Raw genomic sequence first — 27,149 nt, 5'->3', positions numbered from 1 at the left:
TGTTTGTTTCATCGCCTTAGTTTAATTAACTAGCCACAGGCCATCAAGGTGACAGAGGTAGTTTCATTCCCTTAATACTTTAGCTTTGATTTTTTTTTTTTTTTTGTAAAGACAGAATCTCACTTTACCGCCCTGGGTAGAGTGCCATGACGTCACAGGACTCATAGCAACCTCTAGCTCTTGGGCTTACGCGATTCTCTTGCCTCAGCCTCCCGAGCAGCTAGGACTACAGTTGCCCGCCACAACCCCCAGCTATTTTTTGGTTGCAGTTTGGCCGGGGCTGGGTTTGAACCCGCCACCCTCGGTATATGGGGCTGGTGCCCTACTCACTGAGCCACAGGTGCCGCCCAATACTTTAGCTTTGAAAGTATGATTATCAGTTCAGTGCTTAGGGCACTGGCCACATACACCAGGACTGGTGGGTTTGAACCTGGCCTGGGCCTGCTAAACAACAATGACAACTACAACAAAAATAGCTGGGTATTGTACTGGGTGCCCTGTAGTCCCAGCTACTTAGGAAGCTGAGGCAAGAGAATTGCTTAAGCCCAAGAGTTTGAAATTGCTGTGAGCTGTGATGCCATAGCACTCTACTGAGAGCATCACAGTAAGACTCTGTCTCAAAAAAGAAAAAAAACAACAATGACCACTACAACAAAAAATAGCCAGGTGTTGTGGTGGGCACCTATAATCCCAGCTACTTGGGAGGCTGAGGCAAGAGAATTGTGTGAGCCCAAAAGTTTGAGGTTGCTATGAGCTGTGATGCCACAGCGCTCTACCCAGGGCAACATAGTGAGACTCTGTCTCAAAACAAAACAAACAAAAACAAAATTTAAAAATTTACAAAATGGGGCTTGATGGCATGGGCCTGTAGTTCCAGCTACTCTGAAGGCTTAGGCAGGAGGACTGCTTGAACCCAGGAGTTCAAAATCAGTCTGGGCAACATAATGAGACCCTGTTTCAAAAAAATACAATAAATAACATCTTTGTGTTGAATTTTTAAACTTTTTTTTTTCTTTTATTTCCTCTGGTTTGATGCAAGGATAAAATTATTTTTAACTTTTAATTTTGAAATAATTACAATATAATATCACATAAAGCTGGAAAAAATTAAAGCCATTTTGTATACCTTCATCCAACTTCCCCAATGGGAACATCTCAAATAACTAATATTAAACAAGGAAATTGACATTGGTATGGCTATTTGGATGTTATGGGGAAATTTTGTGCAGAAACAACCTGGTTTTACTATGTGTCTATTGACAGTGATTGGAAGTAGCTTGGAAGGATGAAACATTTTCTGATCAGTTAAATCTATGTATAATCATAGATTCTGGGTATGTTATATTTCAGTAGCCCTAAAACACAAAAGTCTAAGAAAAGTAATACGTTAATGTATATGGCTGGTACTTAAAGAGGTTATGATAATCATACTTTTTTGTTGCAGTTGTCATTGTTGTTTAGCTGCCCTTGGCTGGGTTTGAACTTGCCAGCCTCCGTGTATGTGGCTGGCGCCCTAACCACTGTGCTATGGGTGCCAAGCCAAAGAAAAATTTTTTTTTTTTTTGAGACAGAGCTTCAACTTTGTCACCCTTGTTAGAGTGTCCTGGCATCACATTTTACAGCAACCCCAAACTCTTGGGCTCAAGTGATTCTCTGGTCTCAACCTCCCAAGTAGCTGGGACTACAGGCTCCTGCCACAACCCCTGGCTATTTTTAGAGATGGGATCTCACTCTGGCTCAGGCTGGTCTTAAACTCCTGAGCTCAAACAATCCACCCACCTCAGCCTCCCAGAGTGCTAGGATTGCAAATGTGAACCACTGCGTCTGGCCTAATTTTGACATTTTTTTAAGAGACAGGGTCTTGTTATGTTGCCATGGTAACTGGGAAAATTTTTACTTACAAAAATTAAAGACAGAATAGATCACAGAATAAAAACATTTCAGCTCAAATTTTAAAATGAAAATCTGAAAGGTCGTGGGAGGGTTTGGGAGTCACCTGACCAATGTCATGGGGACTGTGAGGCCCAATGGAAAAAAAAGCTTATGTAAAAAACTCGTTAGTAGCTTTGGCTGTGATAAACATTACAAGGTCACTCTGCTCTCCCTATCTCCTAAACTAAGAAAGCGCTGAATTAATTCCAGCAAATGAGGAACAACAAGAAATGGAGAAAAGGCTGTGCAAACTCTTAAAAACCTAGTAAAAGGACACTCTTGCACATACCTTAGTGACTCTGCATGTGGGACTCACAACAATTGCACAATCCCGAGCAGTCTCCCAGGGATGGGAGCCATGAACTCATCTTGGAACTGCACCTGTAAGTCGGCCTGGCTGAGGGCGAGCCTGTCTTTCTCCTTTTGCAAGACCTGCTTCTCCCACAGAGCCTGGTCTACCTGATCATCAGTGAGCACGACAGGCTTGTACTTCTCTTGGAAAAGCTGCTCATTGGTCTCAGAGCACAGCTGGGGAGGCCCAATAACCACGACGTGCAAGTGTGTTGGCAAGTGGAGGAACTCGTCAGCATTGATGTTGCAGTCATGTATCCGGGCCTCTAGCACCCACCGGCCACCCACGAAGCCCACATCCAAGATTGGCCCAGGAAGTAGGTGCAGTGGGGCTGCAGGTAGCGGCAGCAGGCCTGATAGAGACAGGCCTGGGCGTCAAACGGCGGCGTCTGGTACACGGGCGAGCAGAGCCCCAGGTTCACGTGGCGCAGGCAGCTGTGGCCCTGCAGCCAGAGCAGCCACTTCAAGGTAGGCTTCCAAATTGCAGTTGCTTGTGGCCGGCACCAGCCGCAGGAGGGTCCCTGATGCGTGGAGCAACACCTCCCTGAAGGCAGTCTCCCTCTGCGCCAGTGTGCCTGTACACAGCCTCGGGACCAAAATCTCTTCCCAGTAAGCCATTTTAAAAGGAAACCTTTAGGAATTTAGTGAGCATGTTTTATAAAACATAATAGCATAGAGTTGTGTATACATAGACCACTATTTTAAATTGCACATGAACTTTATGGACACCCTGTATATGTAAAAAAAAAAACTTTGAACTGGTGTCAAGTGCCTCTTGCCTTAGCCTCCTGAGTAGCTATGGCTGTGGGGGAAGGCCTTCACACTTGGCTAATTTTTTTTTTTTTTTTTTTTTTGTAGAGACAGAGTCTCACTTATCACCCTCAGTAGAGTGCCATGGCATCACACAGCTCACAGCAACCTCCAACTCCTGGGCTTAAGCAATTCTCTTACCTCAGCCTCCCGAGTAGCTGGGACTACAGGCGCCCGCCACAACGCCCAGCTATTTTTTGGTTTGCAGTTCAGCCGGGGCTGGGTTTGAACCTGCCACCCTCAGTATATGGGGCCGGCGCCCTACCGACTGAGCCACAGGCGCCGCCCCACACTTGGCTAATTTTTAAAAACAGTGGGGGGGAGTTAGGGTCCTGATGTGTTATCCAGGCTGTTCTCAAACTCCTGGCCTCAAGTAATCATCCCACCTTGAACTCCCAAAGTGCTGTGGGATTATAGGCATGAGTCACCCTGCCTGGCCAAATCTAAGATTTTTTATTTTATTTTATTCTTTTCCTTTTTTCTTTTTGAGACAGGGTCTCACCATGTCGCCCTTGGTAGAGTGCTGTGGCATCACAGCTCACAGCAACCTCCAACTCTTGGGCTTAAGTGATTCTCTTGCCTCAGCTTCCCAAGTAGCTGGGACTACAGGCACCCACCACACTGCCTGCCTATTTTTTGTTGCAGTTGTCAAATTGTTGTTTAGCTGGCTGGGGCTGGGTTCAAACCCGCCAGCCTCGGTGTATATGGCTGATGCCCTACCCACTAAGCTATGGGCGCCGCCTAAAAAAACGCATTTTGATGTCTGGATAGCTACACATTTCATCCTAATAGTCAAGGGTTATTGAACTTAAATGCTAGTTCCAGTCCTGCCTGTTTAAAAGTATAAATTATGACATTGTCCTTGAAAGGGACATGTTGGAAGTCATGAATTGGGTTGTAATGGTGACTTGTTCTCATCATTGAATCGGACATTTGAGCCAGTTCAGAAGATTGTAGTCAGTGAGAAATGGATTAGGTCAGTGATTCTCAAAGTGTGATCTGAGACTAGCAGCATGAGCATCACTTGAGAATTTATTTAAAATGCAAAATTTCAGGCTCCACCTCAGACCTACTAAATCAGAAACTCTGGGGTAAGCCCAGCAATCTGTTTTTAATAACCTCTCTAAAGGATTCTGATGTACACTAAAAGTTGAGAATCACTGGATTAGAGCCTCCCCACTCCAAAAAATATACTTGGAAAACTCATTAAGTTATTGTAAGAAAGGGCATCTTCCTGAGACACAAATTTCAAGTTGAAGCTCCCTGGTTCTGCTCTTCTCAGAAATAGAAAATGCAGCAAATGGTCACCGATAGGCCTTTTAACTCTATGATTCTCCTGAGATTAGTTCCTGCCTACGTATTTGTTTCTAAAATGAGTATCCCAAATGAATATAAGAACCCCACATAACAGCCAAATAAATTCAGTAGTCAAAAAACATGAAAAGCAATTCATATATTTACTGGAGACAAGAAAACTGTCAGAAGATGAATTAATTCCTAACCTGCAGCTCTTTGCCTCTTTCTCTGGCTCCCACACCTTATACCTTCTAAGAATCTAGAAACCCTTCCCTCGCTCAGCTTCCAGTCAGAACTCTCCCCAGAGGTGGCTCAGCATGGCTCTTGGCTCCCTCTCGCTAACTTCCTTCTCTTCAGGTGTCAAAGTTGCTTCACTTCTTGTAGTCCTGAAACTCTACCCACTACATTGTTCATGTGAATAATAAAAGTCCAAGAACTGATCTACCATATTGGGTGGGTAGTATGGAAGAAGCCAAGAACATAAAGACAGTTCTCTTTCTGGTAGAGAGGGGAATGGAACAAACCCATCTTTCTGTCTGAACAGGGCCTCTGAGAGTGCTTCCACTTTAAATTCTATGATTTGCAAAGTCATACATTAAATTGATTTTTTAGTTTTCTTTTTTGCACGTTGTATACTGATATGATTGAGCCCTGATTTTAATAGTTACAGGTTGATTTTAATGTTCTCAGAGTACCTTTAACAGGCGAGAATTTCATTTTGAAGAAAAAGTAGTTTGCCAGATAATTTTGCTCTTTTCATCACAGGCCATTGCATTAAAGCAGTCTTCCTGAGGTGTGGAGGCAATTGAGATTTAGCCCTGCACTGAAAGTAATTTAAATGGAAAGTCTAGTGACCTTATGAGACTGTAATTAGTTTTGAGATTTTAAGTGAAAAATGTAAGACAGGAATATGTGATGCTTTCTGTACAAAAACAATGTACCCTGGTGCAATGATGAAAAAGGTTCTAGGAGGGAGACAAGATGGCGGACTGAAGCCAGCTTTCAACAGAGGCTCCTGTCCAGAAGGAGAGTTAAGGGACAGGAATTTAGTAAGTATCCTGGTGGACTTGAGCCTCACCAAGAGAGAAGGTTGAAGAACGCACATCAACACCGCTGAGGCAAGCTGTGATCACAAGGACGCAAACAAAAGGTACAAAATCCACCACCAAGCGGACGGGAGTCCCCCTCCCCCATGAGACCGGCTCAAGAGCCCCACAATTAAACAAGCGGGCAGAAATTAAAGCCCCTCCCACTACACTCCACGGGAGAGACCTTCTAAAAACTGGACCTACCTCCCCTACTGGGGTGCCATGGCGTTTTCCTGCCAGGCATAAAACTGAATAAAACTTTGGGAATCCTTCGCCGGCAACCCTCCCGGCGCTCCCCTCCCGCCCACTGAGGTCTGGAGGCCTGTCCCCCAGGAGTTCGGATCCTTGGGTGATTTCTCAAGGGGAGTGGACAGTCCCCGAGTTGCGACTGGTCAGCATTGACTCTGAGGCGCGCGAGTGAGGAGAGGGCACCGGGCTGAGGGGGAGTCACGCCTCGCGGCACTTCCCTGCGGTGCAGTGCAGCAACCCTCCCCGGGCATACGGGGCCCAAGACTGAATAAGACTCTAGCTTCCCTGCTGAGAGCTGAGAGCCCCTACTCTCACTCGGGGTCTGAGGGCCTATCCCCCAGGAGTTAGGATCCTTGGGTGATTTCTCGAGGGGAGTGCACAGTGCCTGAGCTGCGTCAGGTCAGCGCTGACTCTGGGACACGTGAGCGAGGAGAGGGCACTCTGCTGAGGGGAAATCAAGCCTTGGTGGCACTTCCCTGCGGTGCAGTGCAGGAGCCCTCCCCGGGCCGTATTGTTGCGTAAAACTGAATGAAACTCTTAGCTTCCCCCCCCCACTCCCAATCGGGGTCTGGGGGCCTATCCCCCAAGAGTTCTGATTCTTGGGGGATCTCTTGAGGGGTGTGGACCCAGCACAAACTGCCGCTGCTCAGTGCTGACTCTGGGGCGTGAGACAGAGGAGAAAAGGGTCGCCTGAGTGCCCACACCAGAGCAGCAGTTCCCTGGAGGTAGATCAACAGCCGTTTTTTCTTTAACGGCAGAACGCTCACTTCTGGATATTCTGAGGCCACACCCTCTGTCTCCCTGGGCAACCAGAGGAGGCCACCGGTGAGCGGGGGATTTCCTGACACTGCTCACAAACCTGGGAAGCTTCCAGGGCGGGGCCGACCCAGAGAGGTGATCGGACGCAAACCTCCAACAGCAAAGACGTTTGAACTCAAAACAGCCCGTCTTCTGTAGGCGATTTCGACAGGAACAGAGACAGAACCCCGCAAAGTTGTCTGTTCTGTTAGCAGCATCCATCAGGGACGGAGCTAAGCCTGAGTGAACACCTCCTTCCCATCACCTGCATCAAACACTCAAAGATGTCAGGCTCCATCTCCTCCTGCTAGATAGCGGCAGTCTGCGGGGGCCTGGCAGACTTCCTTGCGATTCAGGCAGGTGCAAACCCCTGTAGTGTCTGTTCACTGCAGGCAACTGGGTTAGCCATCTGCAGAGATACCAGTGACTGGGTCCGACGGAGGGGCAAAGTGGGGAAGGAGACGTCAACCTTCCTAGACTGCTCTGTTTGCTGGGTGGCTCCTCCTGACTCCACGCTGCACTGGGGTGAGCCGTGTCAGAGGAGTCACCAGGCCCCTGTGATCCAGTTCCCAGAGACCTCTTGAACTCTCCCACCCGAGACAGGTGCCGATTGAGACAGTTGATTTGGACCTTTTGAACTGGGCTAATAGACTGAGGACTTTTCAGGCGGTGCCCTGGGTGTGCGGTTGTACGAAGGTTTGATTCTCCTTTTCCAACTGGGGCCAGAGGTGGGCAGGCGGGGTGACTTAATTGCTGATTTTTCCACACAGCTGAGACTTCAAGCCAGAGTAGAAGTTGCAATAGGATCGAACAGAAACCAGCTGAAAACAAGACAGAACCACTTTGCTCCACCACACCAGACAGGGCCCCAGTTTCTCAGGCCACAACACTGTACGGGCCCTCGATAAAACCCCAGGGGAAAAACCAAAGGGAGTAAAATAACCATGGGGCGAAATCAGCGGAAAAACTCTGGTAACATGAATAGATCAACCCCCCCAAGAAAAGATACGGCAGATGTGATTGAAGATCCCATTCATAAACAACTGGCTGAGATGTCAGAAATCGAATTCAGAATTTGGATTGCAGACAAGATTAATAAAATGGAATTAGGAATTCGAGGAGAAATTCAAAAATTGTCTCAAGAATTTAACGAATTTAAAGACAAAACCACCAAAGACTTAGACACACTGAAGCAAGAACTTACAGCCCTCAAAGATATGAAACATACAGTAGAATCCCTCAGTAACAGAATGGAGCAAGCAGAAGAAAGGATTTCTGACATTGAAGATAAAGTCTTCGAACACTCCCAATCTCTCAAAGAGGAAGAGAAATGGAGAGCAAAAACGGATCACTCACTCAGAGAACTCTCAGATAATTCGAAAAAAAGCAACATAAGAATTATAGGGATTTCTGAGAACGATAAAGTGGCCTCCAGGGGCACAGAGGCCCTTCTGCATGAAATTATGAAAGAAAATTTTCTAGACATGCCTAGAGAATCTGAAATTCAGATAGCAGACAGCTTCAGAACCCCAGCACGATTCAACCCCAATAAGTCATCCCCCAGACATATCATAATTAGTTTCACTAAAGTTAACATGAAAGAGAAGATTCTCAAAGCAGCCTGGAGAAAGAAAACTATAACGTACAAAGGAAAGAATATTAGAATAACTGCAGATCTCTCTGCTGAAACTTTTCAAGCCAGAAGACGGTGGTCATCAACTTTTAATCTCCTAAAGCAAAAAAACTTTCAACCCAGGATCTTGTATCCAGCTAAACTGAGTTTCATCTATGATGGAGAAATTAAATACTTCAATGACATTCATATGTTGAAAAAATTTGCCATAAGTAAACCAGCTCTTCAGGATATTCTCAGACCTATCCTCCACAATGACCAACCCAATCCTATACCACAAAAGTAAACACACTCAGAAACTTCGGATCAAACTCCAACTTCCACACTGGCGAAAGGATTAAAAATGTCCACTGGACCTTTGAAAAACTCGATGCCCAAAATTCCATCAGACTTATCAATACTCTCCATCAATATGAATGGCTTAAACTGTCCTCTAAAGAGGCATAGGTTAGCTGACTGGATACAAAAACTCAAGCCAGATATTTGTTGCATACAAGAGTCACATCTCAACTTAAAAGACAAATACAGACTCAGGGTGAAAGGATGGTCATCCATATTTCGGGCAAATGGTAATCAGAAAAAAGCAGGTGTTGCAATTTTATTTGCAGATACAGTAGGCTTTAAACCATCAAAAGTAAGGAAGGACAAGAATGGTCACTTCATATTTGTTAAGGGTAATACTCAATATGATGAGATCTCAATTATTAATATATATGCACCCAACCAGAATGCACCGCAATTTATAAGAGAAACTCTAACAGACGTGAGTAACTTGATTTCCTCCAGCTCCATATTCGTCGGAGATTTCAACACTCCCTTGGCAGTGTTGGATTGATCCTCCAGAAAGAAGCTGAGCAAAGAAATCTTAGATTTAAACCTAACCATCCAATATTTAGATTTAGCAGACATCTACAGAACATTTCATCCCAACAAAACTGAATGCACATACTTCTCATCAGCCCACGGAACTTACTCCAAAATTGACCACATTTTAGGTCACAAGTCTAACCTCAGTAAATTTAAAGGAATAGAAATTATTCCATGCATCTTCTCGGACCATCATGGAATAAAACTTGAATTGAGTAACAACAGGAATCTGCATACCCATACAAAAACATGGAAGTTAAATAACCTTATGCTGAATGACAGCTGGGTCAGAGATGAGATGAAGAAAGAAATCGCCAATTTTTTGAAACAAAATGACAATGAAGACACAAGCTATCAGAACCTCTGGGACACCGCAAAGGCAGTTCTAAGAGGGAAATTTATAGCACTGCAAGCCTTCCTCAAGAGAACGGAAAGAGAGGAAGTTAACAACTTAATGGGACATCTCACGCAACTGGAAAAGGAAGAACATTCCAACCCCAAACCCAGTAGAAGAAAAGAAATAACCAAAATTAGGGCAGAATTAAATGAAATTGAAAACAAAAGAATAATACAACGGATCAATAAATCAAAAAGCTGGTTTTTTTGAAAAGGTCAGTAAAATAGATAAACCTCTGGCCAACCTAATCAGGAAAAAAAGAGTAAAATCTCTAATATCATCAATCAGAAACAACAAAGACGAAATAACCACAGACTCATCAGAAATCCAAAAAATCCTTAATGAATATTACAAGAAACTTTATTCTCAGAAATATGAAAATCTGAAGGAAATAGACCTATACTTGGAAGCACGCCACCTTCCAAGACTTAACCAGAATCAAGTGGAAATGTTGAACAGACCTATATCAAGTTCAGAAATAGCATCAACTATACAAAACCTCCCTAAAAAGAAAAGCCCGGGACCAGATGGTTTCACGTCAGAATTCTACCAAACCTTTAAAGAGGAATTAGTACCTATATTACTCAACCTGTTCCAAAATGTAGAAAAAGAAGGAAGACTACCCAACACGTTCTATGAAGCAAACATCACCCTGATCCCCAAACCAGGAAAAGACCCAACAAGAAAAGAAAATTATAGACCAATATCACTAATGAATATAGATGCAAAAATATTCAACAAGATCCTAACAAACAGAATCCAGCAACACATCAAACAAATTATACATCATGACCAAGTTGGTTTTATCCCAGGGTCTCAAGGCTGGTTCAATATACGTAAATCTATAAATGTAATTCAGCACATAAACAAATTGAAAAACAAAGACCATATGATTCTCTCAATTGATGCAGAAAAAGCTTTCGATAATATCCAGCATCCCTTCATGATCAGAACACTCAAGAAAATTGGTCTAGCTATCTACAGCAAACTCACAGCCAATATCATATTGAATGGAGTTAAATTGGAATCATTTCCACTCAGATCAGGAACCAGACAAGGCTGCCCATTGTCTCCATTGCTTTTCAACATTGTAATGGAAGTTTTAGCCACCGCAATTAGGGAAGAAAAGGCGATCAAGGGTATCCATATAGGGTCAGAAGAGATCAAACTTTCGCTCATCGCAGATGATATGATTGTGTATCTGGAAAACACTAGGGACTCTACTACAAAACTCCTAGAAGTGATCAAGGAATACAGCAGCGTCTCAGGTTACAAAATCAACATTCATAAATCGGTAGCCTTTATATACACCAACAACAGTCAAGTTGAAAAAGCAGTTAAGGACTCTATCCCATTCACAGTAGTACCAAAGAAGATGAAATATTTGGGAATTTACCTAACAAAAGACGTGAAAGATCTCTATAAAGAGAACTATGAAACTCTAAGAAAAGAAATAGCTGAAAATGTTAACAAATGGAAAAACATTCCATGCTCATGGCTGGGAAGAATCAACATTATCAAAATGTCCATACTACCCAAAGCAATATATAATTTCAACACACTCCCTATTAAAGCTCCACTGTCATATTTTAAAGATCTTGAAAAAACATTACTTCGTTTTATATGGAATCAGAAAAAACCTCGAATAGCCAAGACATTACTCAGAAATAAAAACAAAACAGGAGGAATCACACTACCAGACCTCAGACTTTACTACAAATCGATAGTGATCAAAACAGCATGGTATTGGCACAAAAACCGAGAAGTAGATATCTGGAACAGAATAGAGAACCAAGAGATGAATCCAGCTACTTACCGCTATTTGATTTTTGACAAGCCAATTAAAAACATTCAGTGGGGAAAAGATTCCCTATTTAACAAATGGTGCTGGCTGAACTGGCTGGCAACCTGCAGAAGACTGAAATTGGACCCACACCTTTCACCATTAACTAAGATAGACTCTCATTGGATTAAAGATTTAAACTTAAAACATGAAACTATAAAAATACTAGAGGAGAATGCAGGGAAAACCCTTGAAGAAATCGGTCTGGGTGAGTATTTCATGAGGAGAACCCCCCGGGCAATTGAAGCCGCTTCAAAAATACACTACTGGGACTTAATCAAACTAAAAAGCTTCTGCACAGCTAAGAACACAGTAAGCAAAGCAAGCAGACAGCCCTCAGAATGGGAGAAGATATTTGCAGGGTATATCTCTGACAAAGGTTTAATAACCAGAATCCACAGAGAACTCAAACGCATCAGCAAGAAAAAAAACAAGGGATCCCATTGCAGGCTCAAAGTTTCTCTTCATATCCCATGGGCAAGGGATTTGAAGAGAAACTTCTCTGAAGAAGACAGGCGCACGGCCTTCAGACATAAGAAAAAATGCTCATCATCTTTAATCATCAGAGAAATGCAAATCAAAACTACTTTGAGATATCTAACTCCAGTGAGACTAGCCTATATCACAAAATCTCAAGACCAGAGATGTTGGCGTGGATGTGGAGAAAAGGGAACACTTCTGCACTGCTGGTGGGAATGCAAATTAATACATTCCTTTTGGAAAGATATATGGAGAACACTCAGAGATCTAAAAATAGATCTGCCATTCAATCCTGTAATTCCTCTGCTGGGCATATACCCAGAAGACCAAAAATCACAACATAACAAAGATACTTGTACCAGAATGTTTATTGCAGCCCAATTCATAATAGCTAAGTCATGGAAAAAGCCCAAGTGCCCATCGATCCACGAATGGATTAATAAATTGTGGTATATGTACACCATGGAATACTATGCAGCCTTAAAGAAAGATGGAGACTTTACCTCTTTCATGTTTACATGGATGGAGCTGGAACATATTCTTCTTAGTAAAGTATCTCAAGAATGGAAGAAAAAGTACCCAATGTACACAGCCCTACTATGAAACTAATTTGGGACTCTCACATGAAAGCTATAACCCAGCTACAACTTAACAATAGGGGGAAGTGGGAAAGGGGGGGGTGGTGGGTAGAGGGAGGGGGATCGGTGGGATCACACCTGTGGTGCATATTACAGGGGTATTTGCGAAACTTGGTAAATGTAGAATGTAAATGTTTTGGCACAGTAAGTGAGATAACGCCGGAAAGGCTATGTTAACCACTGTGATAAAAATCTGTCAAATGGTTTATGAAGCGAGTGTATGATGCCCCATGATCATATCAATGTGTACAGTTATGATTTAATAAAAAAAAAAAAGAAAAAGGTTCTAAATTCTGTCAATTAATTTTCAGTTCCCTCTCGAAAGATTGAAGTTCAATTAGATTATGGGCTTTAACTGTTATTTTCTAGTAGGGTTTTGCATATACCATTACCCTTATCTGGAATTTCCACCTCCTGCCCTTTGCTGATCTGAATCTGATCCCACCTACCCTCCCCCAGGAAAACAGCAAATTCCAGGAGAATTTACAATGTATTTAGAGTCAGAGAAATAATCAGAACCCTCCCACTTAATATGACATTGGGCAGGTCATGACTTTTTGGAGTTTGCATTTCTTTTTCTTTTGGATGGAGTCTCATTCTGTGCCCAGGCTAGAGTGCCATGGCCTAATTCTAGCCCACAGCAGCCTGAAACTCCTGGGTTCAAGTAGTTCTCCTGCCTCAGCCTCCCAAGTAGCTGGGACTACAAGCGCCCACCACTAAGCCCAGCTGATTTTTTCTATTTTTAGTGGAGATGGGGTCTCACCCTTGTTCAGGCTGGTCTCAAGCTCAAGAGATCCTCCCTCCTCAGCTTCCCAGAGTGCTAGGATTACAGACGTGAGCCACTGTGCTGGGTACAGAGTCTGCATTTCTTTAATCTATCAATATAACCCCCTCTTCAGAAACTAATGGCCACTAACATTTAATGAGCATTTATTATATGGATCATTCTTCACACATGTCAGTTCATGAAATCTCACCTGTTTATCACAACACATTTATCATTTATTAATTTCTTTATCACCTGCTTTTTTAAAAAGCAATAACAGACATGAATTTTTTTTTTTTTTTTTTTTTTTTAAAGACAGAGTCTCACTATGTCGCCCTTGGTAGAGTGCCATGGTGTCATAGCTCACAGCAACCACAAACTCTTTTTGGGCTTAACAGATTCTCTTGCCTCAGCCTCCCAAGTAGCTGGGACTACAGGCACCTGCCATAACGCCTGGCTGTTTTTTGGTTGTAGTTGTCATTGTTGTTTGGCAGGCCCGGGCTGGATTCCATCCCGCCAGCTCCATTGTATGAGCTACAGGTGCCGAGCCGACATTTATTTTTCTTATAGCTTGCCAGTGTTCATTTTTGTTCCCCAGAATTTTACAAAATATAATTAATGACAAAGCTCTTAGGATAGTGTGGCAAAGACACTTTATGGAACAATATGACTTTTATATACTCAAGTGTACCATATACATATGCATTTGGAACCAGAAATATCATCTAGGTATTTGGGAGGAAAAAGAAAAACAAGTAACCTGGAAGACTTGGAAGATAAGATTAAGTAGGCTTTGGATTTTAAACCCTGTTGCGGAACCCTCCCTAAGGCTTTTTGTATTTGGGAGAGGGGTTGCACATTTTTTTAATTGCAATATAATTTATCTAACAATAACATTAACCATTTTGAAGTATAAACACATGGCATTTAGTATATTCACAATATTGTACAACCATCACCACTGTCTTAATACCAGCACAGTTTCATCACTCCCCAAAAGAAACCCTGAACCCGCTACTTGGGAGGCTGAAGCAAAAGAATCACTTAAGCCCAAGAATTTGAGGTTGCTGTGAGCTGTGATGCCACAGAACTCTACCAAGGGCGACAGAGAGAGACTCTGTCTCAAAAAATAAATAAAAAAAGAAACCCTGACCCACTAGCAGTCCCTCACAGTGTCTCCTGTCCCTTCATTCCTTTCTTATGGCTGAACAGAATTGTATGGATGTACCATATTTTATTTATCCAATATTTTTGGTGTCAATTGACTAGATTAAGGAATATCTAGAGAACTGGTAAGGCATTATTTCTAAATGTGTCTGCCTGTGGATCTGTGTGTGCTAAATGGAGAAGATCCACTGTCAGTATGGGTGGGCACTGTACAATTGGCTGCGGGCTGGGATAGAACAGAAACAAAGGGAAGGTGAATTGGTTTCTCTCTCTCCCTGGGAGCTGGGACACAGGACCCTAGGTTCTCTGGCCTGGAGCTCCATGACTTAAACCAGATCTAGAACTGTGCCCCCTCACCCCAACCCCCACCCCCCATTCTCAAGCCTTTGGCCTCAGACTGAGATTTACACCGTCTCCTCCCTGGTTCTGAGGCTTCCAGATCTAGACTGAGCCATGCTACTGGCATCCCAGGGTTCCTAGCTTCTAGATGGTCTGTCTTGGGACTTCTCGGCCTCCATAATCACATTAGCCAATTCCCCTAATAAATCCTTTCTCATTTCTATTTCTGTGTTTATCCCATTGGTTCTGTATCTCTGGAGAACCCTGACTGATACATCCAATCAACAGTGAATGGACATTTGGGCTATTATGATTAATGCCGCTATGAGAATCCATGGACAGGTTTCCCTCCTATTTTACACTTACTAACACTTTATTGGGGGATATATGTCCAGCAAGCTAAAGTGAGGGGAAAGGAACATAAGCCAGAGAAGGAAGGAGAGGAAATAAAAGGTGGTGTATCATCCCATTGACCATGACTTTGCAACCAAATGTAGCTGGTTGCTTGAACCCACAGACCATATACAGAGAGGGTATGAGATCCCTGTGACTCAGAGTGGTTCTCTGGTGGAAAAAGAGCTAACAGTTTATCTTGTCTCTCATTAGTTAAAGTGCATCCCATGGGGCGTTAACACCTTTGTCCTCTGGGTCATGATTCCTGCCTGCCATGGGCAGCCTCTGGTGAAGCCAGAGCCTGCGAAGGTCTATGTGATCAATGGCAAGTGCTATGGTTTCACTTTGTCAGTTGGTGCCATGCATGGGGGCTCTTCTGTCAATGACCATAGTAGGAGCAGCGCCCAGGGCATGGTGACTGAAGGAAAAGTGCGAGCCATCATTATAGCAGTTCTGGCTGAGGAGTATGGCAAGTGTGTGAGAGCCAGTGTCTGTGAGCACGTGAGCCTGAATAGTCTAGGGCACTGCAAAACCTGGGTCAGTAGGGTAGATGCTTGGAAAGTGCTGCTTATTTGCTTTTCATTGATCAGGTGACTGATCTCTGTGGTTATACTTCTGGAACAAAGTACCCCAAAACTCAGTGGTTTATGATGCTGCCTCCTTTATCAGGACTTTTTGTGTTGCTTGGACTTAGCTGAGTGGTTCTCACTTGATGTCTCTCCTGAGGTGGCAGCAGTGGGCTGGAAGGATAAGATGGCATACTCCCAAGGCTAGCACTTGGTGGTGGCTATTGGCTTAGAACTCAGCTGTGGCCGCTGATGGAAGCATTTCCCTGAGACCCATGCTGTGAAGTTTGGCCTTCTCATAGCATGGCAACACATTCCTAGAGGGTAAGTCCCCAGAGCTAGTGTTCCAAAACAGTGCCATCTTGCCCTTTTCAATCTGGAAAGTGGAGGCTTTGAAAGTTTAAATAGGATCAGGTCATACAGAGGCCATAGGAGTGATTGTCCTTGTCCTGATGCTGTCACAGGATTATGGGAAATAAATATGTCTTAATACCCATTCTGGGCATGGCACACAGTAGGTGCTTAGTATATGTTACTGCTCCCCCTTCGTGAACTCCACATTTATTGAGTGCTTCCTGGGTTCAAAATACTGTGCTAGGCCCTTTGGGGGCTACCAGAAGAAATGGGATATAAGCCCTGCCCTTAAGAAGCCTAAATCCTGATAGAGGAATTGGAGAGGGCCAGTTGGTGAGAGAGTGCCCCTGGAGAGTGGAGCTTCCTGTGCTTGGGAAAGGGAAGTACCCCACTGTGAAGCAAAGAGGGGAAAGGGCTGTGAGAGAATGAGCACTGATGGGATTTAGAGCAGAATTTCATGTCAGCTCATGGGGGTTGGGGGGGCTATGGAGGGCACAGGATATGGGGAGCAGTGGGAGGCCTGCCTTTCTTTCTTTGTTTGTGTGCCCTCCATAACTCTCCAGATAATGGTTACAGAGATATAACATGTCGCTTGCTTTTAATGACACTTCTGACACGAGTTTAAAATAACTGTACAAATGGGGAGGATTTCCTTAATGGGAGGTAATACTCATGACCCTTTCATTCAGCAACTTTTTGAGTAATTTCCAGTCTGCAAGGTGCTAGAGATTCAAAGATAAGACCAGAGCTTAGAGTGCAAGGGCGAAATGAACAGACCCAGAGCTGAGCATGGCACATGCACATCTATAGTCTCAGCTACTCAGGAGGCTGAGGTGGGTGGATCATTGAGCCCAGGAGCTTGAGACCCCATATTTTAAATAAGAAAAAGGAACAGTCCCAGCTACTTGGGAGGCTGAGGCAGGAGAATCACTTGAGCCCAGGAGTTGAAGGTTGCTGTGAGCTGTGATGCTACAGCACTCTACCCAGGGTGACAGCTTGAGGCTCTGTCTCAAAAAAAGAAAAAAAAAAAAGAAGTTTGGGCGGCGCCTGTGGCTCAAAGGAGTAGGGCACTGGCCCCATATGCCGGAGGTGGTGGGTTCAAACCCAGCCCTGGCCAAAAACTGCAAAAAAGAAAAAGGAACAGGCCCAGGTAATAGTGGATGCAACAGTAATAACCTTAGCGAAGGTAAAGGCTCTGAGGGAATGTGGGACAGGTGGCTGATCATTCCTTCTGCAGCCTGATTTGGGGCCCACTCTTTTTTTTTTTTTAATTGTTGGGGATTCATTGAGGGTACAATAAGCCAGGTTACACTGATTGCAATTGTTAGGTAAAGTCCCTCTTGCAGTCATGTCTTGCCCCCATAAAGTGTGACACACACCAAGGCCTTGGGGCCCACTCTTGCTGGGCTCTGGACAGAGCAAAGGCACAGGGAGGGCCTTGCCCTCTAGAATCAGCATAGTCTGGAACACCGGTTCTCAAGATGTAGGCCCTGGACCAGTAGCATCATCCTCACCTGAGAGCTTGTTAGAACTGCAGACTCTGAAGGTGATGCCCAGCCATCTGGTTTCACAAACCCTCCAGGTGTTTCTGATGCATGCTCAAGTGTAGGGACAGTGGGCTAGGACTATTCTCAGGCATAGCTGCACAGTAGAATCACATCGGGAGCTTTTAAAATAACTTTACATCTTTTGTATTAACCTGGATGGAGTTGAAACACATTCTTCTTGGTAAAGTATCACAAGAATGGAAAAGCAAGTGTGCAATGTATTCAACACTAATATGAAGCCAGTAGATGATCTAATACACGCCCGCACCAGAGAAAAACTCAATTCAATTCAAGTTAAGGGGAAGGAGAACAAAAGAAGGGGAGAGGGGTGGAGGGAGGGGTATTGGTGTGCTCCTACCTAAGGGGCACAGTGTAAGGGTACAAGGCACACCTCCTGGGTGCGGGACACAACTACAAGAGGGACTCTGCCTAACAAATAGTTCTTTGTACCCTCACATTAATTTGCTGCTGCTTTTCTTTTTTTTTTTTAAAGACAGAGTCTCACTATGTCACCCTCTGTAGAGTGCTATGGCATCACAGCTCACAGCACATAGCAACCTCTAACACTTAGGCTTAAGCGATTCTCTTCCCTCAGCCTCCCAAGTAGCTGGGACTATAGGTGCCTGCCACAATGCCCGGATTTTTTTTTGTTGTTGCAGTTGTTGTTTAGCTGGCCTGGGCCAGGTTCGAACCCTCTAGCCTGGGTGCATGTGGCCGGAGCCATAACCACTGTGCTACCGGTGCCAAGCCCCTCAACGTTAATCTGAAATTAAAAAAAAATATATTGGGTGGCGCCTGTGGCTCAGCGGGTAGAGCGCCTGCCTCATATACCAAGGGTGGTGGGTTCAAACCCGACCCCAGCCAAACTGCAACAAAAAAAAAATAGCTGGGCTTTGTGGTGGGCTCCTGTGGCTCAAGGAGTAGGAGGTGGTGGGTTCAGACCCGGCCCCAGCCAAAAACAACAACAACAAAAAATAGCCGGGCGTTGTGGCGGGCGCCTGTAGTCCCAGCTACTCACCTAAGCCCAGGAGTTGGAGGTTGCTGTGAGCCGTGTGACGCCACAGCACTCTACCGAGGGCGACAAAGTAAGACTCTGTCTCTACAAAAAAAAAAAAAAAAAAAAAAAATCAAGTACCAATGCCTGGGCTACATCTGATGCTGAAGAGATCAGACTCTAAAGCAGTGGTTCTCAACCTTCCTAATGCCATGACCCTTTAATACAGTTCCTCATGTTGTGGTGACCCCCAACCATAAAATTATTTTCGTTGCTATAGCAACGAGGAACTGTATTAAAGGGTCGCAGAAAAAGGGGTACCCAGGATCCACATATTTTTAAAGCTTCCCAGGTGATTCCATTGTGCAGGCAAAGCTGAGAAGCAGTAGTTTCCATGTGCTTAAACATCATCACAGTACAAACAAGTCACTGGGAAACAGTCAGTAGCTGCAGAGCAGACAGCCACTGGCTTCCCCTGAGGGCATTAGGAAGGGCTCCCCACAGGAGGTGAGAGGCTCTCATTGGACTTCCTATCAGATGACCTCTTCATTCCTAGCTTCCTTTCTTTTTTCTGGACATTACAGTAGTACAGATGTGTGATTGGTAAGGTTTAAAAATTGATTTAATGCAATTAATTTTTTTATTAAATCATAGCTGTGTACATTAATTCAATCATGGGGCACCATACATGGTTTTATAGACCGTTTGACACATTTTCTTTTTTTTTTTTCTCCAACCGTTTGACACATTTTCATCACACTGGTTAACATAGCCTTCCTGGCATTTTCTTAGTTATTGTGTTAAGACATTTACATTCTACATTTACTAAGTTTCACATGTACCCTTGTAAGATGCACCACAGGAGTCAAACATAGCTGGCCTCCCTTTAAAACTTTGTGTTTCGATAATGTTTATTACCAGTACCATGAATAATTGACTAATATGAGCTCATTAATATTCTAGTAGGACAGTACTTCAGGCTAATAAAATTCATTTTAGAATTAGTTTTTTTTTTTTATTGTTGGGGATTCATTGAGGGTACAAGTAACCAGGTTACACTGATTGCGTTTGTTAGGCAAAATCCCTCTTGCAATCGTGTCTTGCCCCCAAAAGGTGTGGCACACACCAAGGCCCCACCCTACTCCCTCCTTCCCTCTCTCTGCTCTTCCTTTCTAGAATTAGTTTTTTTAAAAAGGGTTGCTGTAGCCCAAGGATAACAGTAAGGTTTTCCAAGCAAGAGCAGATCATTAAAGTATGAGATTTTATCCTGTTCGGTAACATAAAATAGATGTTTGGCTGTTCAAGAGCCCTGTTTTATTCTAACTTCTTATAGGAATGAATTGTCCAGGAAAAGGTCTCTGTTTCAGAGGTGCTCATTTACCTGGAGGCTGTTGCCCTGGGAAACTTTGCATCAAGAGTGGGCCTGGTCCTTCTGGGAAGGGCACCTGTGAGAAGGTGTCCTGCTCCCTCTTTGTCTTTGGGGCCCTATGAGAGGTTCACACTTGGACTAGGCCCCTTTTTTTGTAGTTAAACTGCTCTATTTTGAGGTCATTGTCAATTCACATGCAGTTATAAGAAATATTACAGAGAGAGCCCAGCTACCCTTCACCCAGTTTCCCCTGGTGATGACATGTTGCGAAACTACGGTACTGTAGCACAACCAGGATTTTGATGATGATGTGGTCAAGATGGGGAACATTTTCATCCCCACAAGGACTCCTCATGATAGTCTTATCCACCTTCCCTCCTGCCCCTGACCCCTCCAGTCTGGCAAGCACAAAAGTATAGTTTTGTTTCTATCAGTTCTCAGAGTTCAAAGATAAAATTGGGTCCTTGGTTTTTTTTTTTAATATAATATGTGCATATATGTAAGGGACATGGGACAAAGGACAATTGAATGGGAAAACTAGACACTTTAGGATTTCAGGCCATACAGAAAGGCTTCCCTTTTAGAACCAAATTCATCATTAACTTTTGGATATATTGCATCTTTAGAGGGTGTCTCCTGGTGTGAATGTTCAGGATAATCTACCTTGATTCCTCTGGTTTAAACCTGGCTGGGCTGTGGTAATGGTAGTAGCTGGTCAAGTCCATGACCCCTAACAGCTAGAGGTGCTCATCTCCTTGCCTCAGGATGAGCTCAGGGACTTCTCAGCAGCCTCCAGGAGTGATGGAGGGTTACAAGGTGGAAGTTGGAGATGTGAGTTAACTATTTGGCTTCTCTTTGAGGAGATGTTCTAGAAATGTTTGCTTGACAGACAAGAGAGGCAGATTCTTTGTGGAGGAAGGGATGAAGCCCTACCCTCATTCACACTCACCCAGCATACCTCAACTCCCATTGTACTCTGAGATCTTCCTTGTCTGCATCTGCCCCAGAGCAGCTAAAGATGAGAGAATCCCAGGAGGAAGCTGCCAGGCTCCTTACTCAGTGCTGTGCAGGGTGGCAGCCACTAGGAACGTGTGGCTGAACGCCTGAAATGTGCCAGTGTGACTGAGGAACTGAACCTGTAATTGTATTGAGGTTTGATTATATTAAATTGAAATAGCCATGTGTGGGCGGCGCCTGTGGCTCAGTCGGTAAGGCGCCGGCCCCATATACCGAGGGTGGCAGGTTCAAACCCGGCCCCAGCCAAACTGCAACCAAAAAATAGCCGGGCGTTGTGGCGGGCGCCTGTAGTCCCAGCTGCTCGGGAGGCTGAGGCAAGAGAATCACTTAAGCCCAGGAATTGGAGGTTGCTGTGAGCTGTGTGAGGCCACGGCACTCTACAGAGGGCCATAAAGTGAGACTCTGTCTCTATTAAAAAAAAAAAAAAATAGCCATGTGTGGATTGTGGCTGCCAAATGGACAATGCAGAGATTCCAAGTTACCCATGCTGGGCTATTAGAGTCACTCCACCATCCCCCCTTAGTGGAGTGAAACTGAATTTCTTGGTACCTGCAGTTGCCCACTGCCCTCTGGCCAATCGCCCTTTGTCCACCCAGCATCAGCCTCTCTAAAATGTTGTTGAGCGAACATTTCTAAACCATCAGTTTGATGAGGAACCAATAATTAGCCTGCTTGGGCAGTTGCCACATCTGTGCCCAGCTGGGCCAGTGCTGGGCTCATAGTACTGCTGGCTCCATCCTTCTCTAATGAGTTAGACCTGCACTCCCAATGTTCAGATTTGCAGGCTCATTCTTGGGACTAGGTTAGGTTTTGTTCCCTGTGTGCCTCACTGGGTCACAGCACCAAAATCAAGGTGTTACGTTTCTTCCTTTGACGGGAAGCAGCACAAGAAAGCAGTGATTAAGAGTGCAGGTCCAAGGCTCGGGGCCTGTGGCTTAAGCGGTTAAGGCGCCAGCCACCATATACTCCTGAGCTGGCAGGTTCGAATCCAGCTCGGGCCCACCGAACAACAATGGCTACAACCAAAAAATAGCCGAGCGTGTGGTCGGCGCCTGTCGTCCCAGCTACTTGGGAGGCGGAGGCAAGAGAATTGCTTGAGCCCAGGAGTTGGAGGTTGCTGTGAGCTGTGATGCCATGGTACTCTACCTAGGGTGATAGCTTAAGGCTCTGTCTCAATAAATAAATAAATAAATAAATATAAGAGTGTGGGTCCAAGGCAGCACCTTTGGATCAAAGGAGTAGGGCACCAGTCCCATATGCCAGAGGTGGAGGGTTCAAACCTAGCCCTGGCCAAAAACTGCAAAAAAAAAAAAAAAAGAGTGCGGGTCCAGGAGTCAGCCTTGGAATCTGGCTTCTCCACTTTCTGACAGTGTGACGTAGGACACATTAACCTCTCTGCACCTCTGTTCCCACACCTGTAAGACAAGGATTGTAACAGTGCCTACATCGTCTGAGGGTGGCTCGGCCGAGTACGTCCAGCAGTGTACTTGGTCCATAGTAAGTTATCTCCTGTTAGGATGGGGCTGGTGATGGTGACTGTGAGCATGATACAGCTTTTCTGGAAAGAAAGGATTGGAAGGTGTGACTCTAAGTGTGCCCATGAGAGGGCAGTCTAAAATCATGCACGTCTGGGGAACTAGCCGCCCTCTGTAAAGCCTCTAGGTAAGGTGAGCCGTTTCAGCTGTGCTCAGCCCTTCCTCTCAGTTTCTCATTCTCCACTCTGTTCAGAGAACACTTCCAGGAGTTCTCAGGCTTACCTTAGACATAGGGCAGGCCTGTTAACATCTTAGGGTGGTGAGGACAGTACAGAACAAGGTTCAGGTCCTGCCTGGATGGGAGAATTGCTGTCGCCATTAGTGGAAGCATCTGTCCAGGCATCCTAGGCTTTTCTTTGTAGTTTTCTTTTCACACAGAACTAATTCTGATTAATCAAACTCTTGAGCTAGAAACTAGAACTTGAAAGTGTTTGGGGAAAGGAAAAACCTGGTTTTCTCTCCCTGCCCCTCTTCTGCTAACTTCATGCCTGCCTCAGAGCATTGTGTGTGCACATTGGGGCCACTATGTGAGGAATGGTGGCCCAAGCTGGGTGGACCCAGAGATGTGTCAGCCACACATGGCTCTGGAGAGACTCACGGAGGGAGAGCTCTGTAGGAAAGCAGAGAGTGAAATAAGGGTTCCTCAATGTGCATGGGAACATAAGCCATCACAGGTCTGGGGGCCATGGGGACTTGAACGTCGGCGAGAGTTTAAACAGGTGTGGGGAGGGGTAGAATAGAGGGATAGTATGAGCCAGAAGCTCTGTGGGAGAAAGGCTAGTACTGAGGTAAAGTTGGGAAGAGAGTTTGGAATCATATTGAGGGGTGCCTGGTATGAGCTGAGGAGTTGAACCTGTATTTTATTTTATTCTTTTTAGAGTCAAGGTCTTACTCAGTCACCAAGGCTGGAGCACAGTGGTATTTTCTTAGCTCATCGCAGCCTTGAACTCCTGGGCTCAAACAATACTCCCACTAAAGCCTTCCAAGTAGCTGGGACTATGGGCACAAGCCACCATGTCCCTCTAATTTTTTAATTTTTTTTTAACAGTGGGGTCTCATTATGTTGCCCAGGCTGGTTTCAAACCCCTGGCCTTAAGTGATGCTGCCACCTAAGCTTCTCAAAGTGCTGGGGTTATAGACATGAGCTACCATGTCCAGCCAAGTTAGGCCTTTAAATTCTTGCAATATTCATATTGTTGGTGGCATCGTAATGATTAAGAGTTGACTAAATACAACCAGGGGGAATGACACTTGTAGTCCAAGGTTGATTTTTTAGTACTTCTCTCATGGGTTTTACTATTGCCGATACACAATGCAAGCTGAAAAACTAGACATGTGGAGAATCTTGACTATCCAGCATTTGTCAGGTCATCTACATTCCCCCTGCCTACACTGCAAACTAAGCCTCCAGGGTGTCTCCTGGACACAGCAGGAACCATCTTGGAATGAGTGCAGTTGCTATGGCAGCAAGGCACATCATGAAGTCAGCATGTGATCCTCCCAGAGAGGAAGACCAGGTGCTGGGAAAGTGGATCTGATTATATTAACACTAAAGTCAATTTCTTCAGCATGGTATGCTTAAGCATATAGATAATACTTGTGAACAACCAATTGTGACAGAATAAATTCTTTCTAATCCTAAAGCATCACGAGGATCCATTTATCTTTTCTTTCTTTTTTTTTTTTTGAGACAGAGTCTCACACGTTCACCCTGGGTAGAGTGCCATGGTGTCATCACAGCTCACAGCAGCCTCAAACTCCTGGGCTCAAGCAATCTTCCTGCCACAGCCTCCCAAGTAGCTGGGACTACAGGCGCCAGCCACAACACCTGGTTATTTTTTAGAGACAGGGTCTTGCTCTTGCTTGGGCTGGTCCCAAACTCCTGAGCTCAAGTAATCCACCCGCCTCAGCCTTTCGGAGTGCTAGGATCACAGGCATGAGCCACCACACCCAGCCTGTTTAATCTTTCATTTAGAGAGCCCTTTAGTGTCCTTTGGGGGTTGAGTGGAGATGGAGCTCCAGGGACATTTCCCAGGCATTTTGGGGGGAGCTGTCATTTGTTTCATCTTACTTGTTAGAGATGTTTGAACGATTCTAAAATACTATAAGCTTGACATTGGTACAAACTTGGCAGTACCAGAATCAAACTTGGGTGTTGTACTTCACAGTGCTCACCAGAGAAGCTCGTATGTGTCCCTCAGCAATTGGCTCCTTTGAGAAAGCAAAATGCTCAGTATCTGTGTGACAATCAGTATCCCAAGTCTCATACCTTGGTGCTTCTCCCCCTCCCAGCCTGGGAGCTGGGCCGAGGGAGGCCTGGTGGGCTTCTCCAACTGCTCCCAGGCCCTTCTGTCACCTACTGCACTTTCGGACGCCTCCAGGGCCCATCCTGGGGATGGAAGATTAGGGAAAGGGAAGGGCTTGGCAATCTGGGTTGGCATTGGCACTACTACAGCACTTGGCAGGTGTGTGTGGAAGCTGTGCCCACTGCTCCTCCACTGTCGGGGTCTGGCTGTGTGTGGAGAGTGACAGATCGGACCTCCTTTGGATGAAGTGATGGGATGGATAATGTGGGCCTGCAGCCAGACTTGGGGCTCTTGCCCAGTTCCTCTAGCATTCAGCAGGTAGAGAAAGAGTGAAGAACTGAAAAATCATCTAGTTTTCTCTCTCGTAGGCATGGATGGATTTTTAAAATCAGATGAGAGACAAAGATTGGCCAAAGAAAGACGAGAAGAAAGAGATAAATGTCTGGGTAAGTTGTGAATTTGGCTGTTTAGGTCTAAGAGAGTGCAGATAGGGTGGTGGCTTTTCTGAAGATCCTTAGAAATTTGCGAATGAATGGCAAAAGGACTTGAACATTGCTAGATGAAGAATTGGGGTTTGAACCTACACTTCCACCAGAAAGGTCACAAATACCATATAATTCTCAGGATGGTTCATTCACATACTCAGCAAACAGTGAGCCTGTGCTGTGTTCTAGGCACTGTGCTAGGGCTGCAGATATGACCGCAAAGATAGAGAAAGTTGCTGTCCCTGACCTGAGGAAGTCCTGATGCTCTCAGGTGTCGACTGTGTGTACTCTCTCAGGTTCTCTCCTGGGCCTCTAGAAGGGCCATCCTTGGGAGAAATTAGAAAAATAGGCACTTAAGTCATTTTAGATGTTAGGACAGGAAACCCCGGTTGACAAAGGCCATCTTAGCTCCTGCAGGGTATAGACAGATAAGTCCAGAGTGTCGTCCACAGGGTACTGTGAGGTAGGTAGACAGTGGTTTCCCTGTGGACTTGAGAACAATGAAGAGCTTTCCCTTTCTTCTCTTTGACTGTCTCCTGCTGGTTGCTTCAGACATTGCCTCCTCCGGGTAACCCTTTTCTGACCTGGCCAGATGGAGTTAAGGGCCCCTTGGTAAACATCTTGAGGAGAAGGCCAGTCTTATTTGTGTGTTTTGCCCCATTGAGCTAGCTCAAAAGCTAACTGTGGTACATGTACAGTTAACCTTTTTGGGAATGAATGCACCCTCACAACCATCCTTTGTCAGCCCAGAGTACGGCTTAGCCATTGTGCCCAAGTTTGACTTGGTAACAATCCTAGCTCCCACGTGCAGAGGCGCTTACTGTATATTTTATGGGCATTGGCTAGATCTTCTCCACACTCTGATGCAACAAATGTGTCCACCTGACTCCATAGAGGAGGAAACCAAGGCAGAGAGTTTGCATAGTTAACATGCCCAGGGTCTCCCAGCTTGTGACAGAGGCTCCAGAATGCTTTATCTCCATCACTGCATCCTAGAACCCCACCAGGTTTTTTGGGGGTTACCATTCTTGCTTCTATGATTTGGTGTTCGCCAAAGGTCATGGGGGTGCTCTGGTAATGACACCTCTCTCTTACTTTCCTTCCCTAGCTGCCCGGGAACAGCAGATCCTGGAGAAAGAGAAAAGAGCCAAGCTCCAATACGAAAAGCAAATGGAGGAGCGATGGCGCAAACTGGAAGAGCAGCGGCAACGGGAGGACCAGAAGAGGGCGGCTGTGGAAGAGAAGAGGAGGCAGAAGCTGCGGGAGGAGGAGGTGCGGTCTGGGGGTCCCCACCCCTGCCACCTGAGTAGCTCCCATGGGGCTCAGTGCCCAGGGCACCTGGGTATCCCTCCCTGCCTTTCTCCAGGGCCTCTCAGCAGCATGGCATAGGAACAGAGAGACTTACCCACTGAACGCAGTGTTCATTTTCTCTGGGCCTCAATTTGTTAGTCTCTGAAGTGAGGGAGTTGGATTTGGCAGTGTGCAGGGCTTCTTCCAGGTCTACCCTTTCTGACTCTAAATCAAGACTGAGAGGTGGGTGGTGGCTAGGGGCTGGGTTATGTGGATCTGAGGTTTACAGAAAGGAGTCTGTCTCCAGGGCAGACGCAACACCAGAGCCAGAGCTGTGAGACTCAAGAACAACATGATCCTGTGAGTCACTGCTGGAAAAATTAGTCTACCTTCAAATACCAAGATGCTAGCATATTTAAATTTTAATGTAGTCCTTTGCTTTAATCGCCCTTTCTTTCCAGTTAGTTTTTAAAAGAAGAAATGGAATGTAATTACCTCTACAGAGTTCTTTATTACCAAACTTTGGAACTTTGGATATATATTTAGAGAGCATATTTGGATTATAGATTTTCTTAACAATTATATTTCAAGGATATAATCATTACCTTATATCAGATGATGGTGATGATCTTTTTTTAT

At 44.9% G+C, this 27,149-nt stretch overlaps 1 protein-coding gene and 1 pseudogene across 9 annotated transcripts in view; one reads left to right on the top strand and one right to left on the bottom strand.

Moving 5' to 3' along the window:
* Positions 1 to 27,149, top strand: part of MAP7D2 (MAP7 domain containing 2) — a 123,761-nt gene that overhangs the window by 44,337 nt on the left and 52,275 nt on the right. For all 9 annotated transcript variants that reach the window (XM_053580399.1, XM_053580400.1, XM_053580398.1 and 6 more), the window contains exons 2-3: positions 25,104 to 25,181; positions 26,329 to 26,492. In XM_053580399.1, coding sequence (XP_053436374.1) covers positions 25,104 to 25,181; positions 26,329 to 26,492 — 242 coding nt within the window. The remainder of the gene's footprint in view (positions 1 to 25,103; positions 25,182 to 26,328; positions 26,493 to 27,149) is intronic.
* On the bottom strand, positions 2,245 to 2,901 carry LOC128577896 (mitochondrial import inner membrane translocase subunit Tim29-like; annotated as a pseudogene).

Source organism: Nycticebus coucang, chromosome X, assembly GCF_027406575.1.
Source record: "Nycticebus coucang isolate mNycCou1 chromosome X, mNycCou1.pri, whole genome shotgun sequence".
Taxonomy (NCBI): Eukaryota; Metazoa; Chordata; class Mammalia; order Primates; family Lorisidae; genus Nycticebus; species Nycticebus coucang.
Note: the sequence above shows the minus strand (reverse complement) of the source record. Positions and strands in the feature narration are given on the sequence as shown.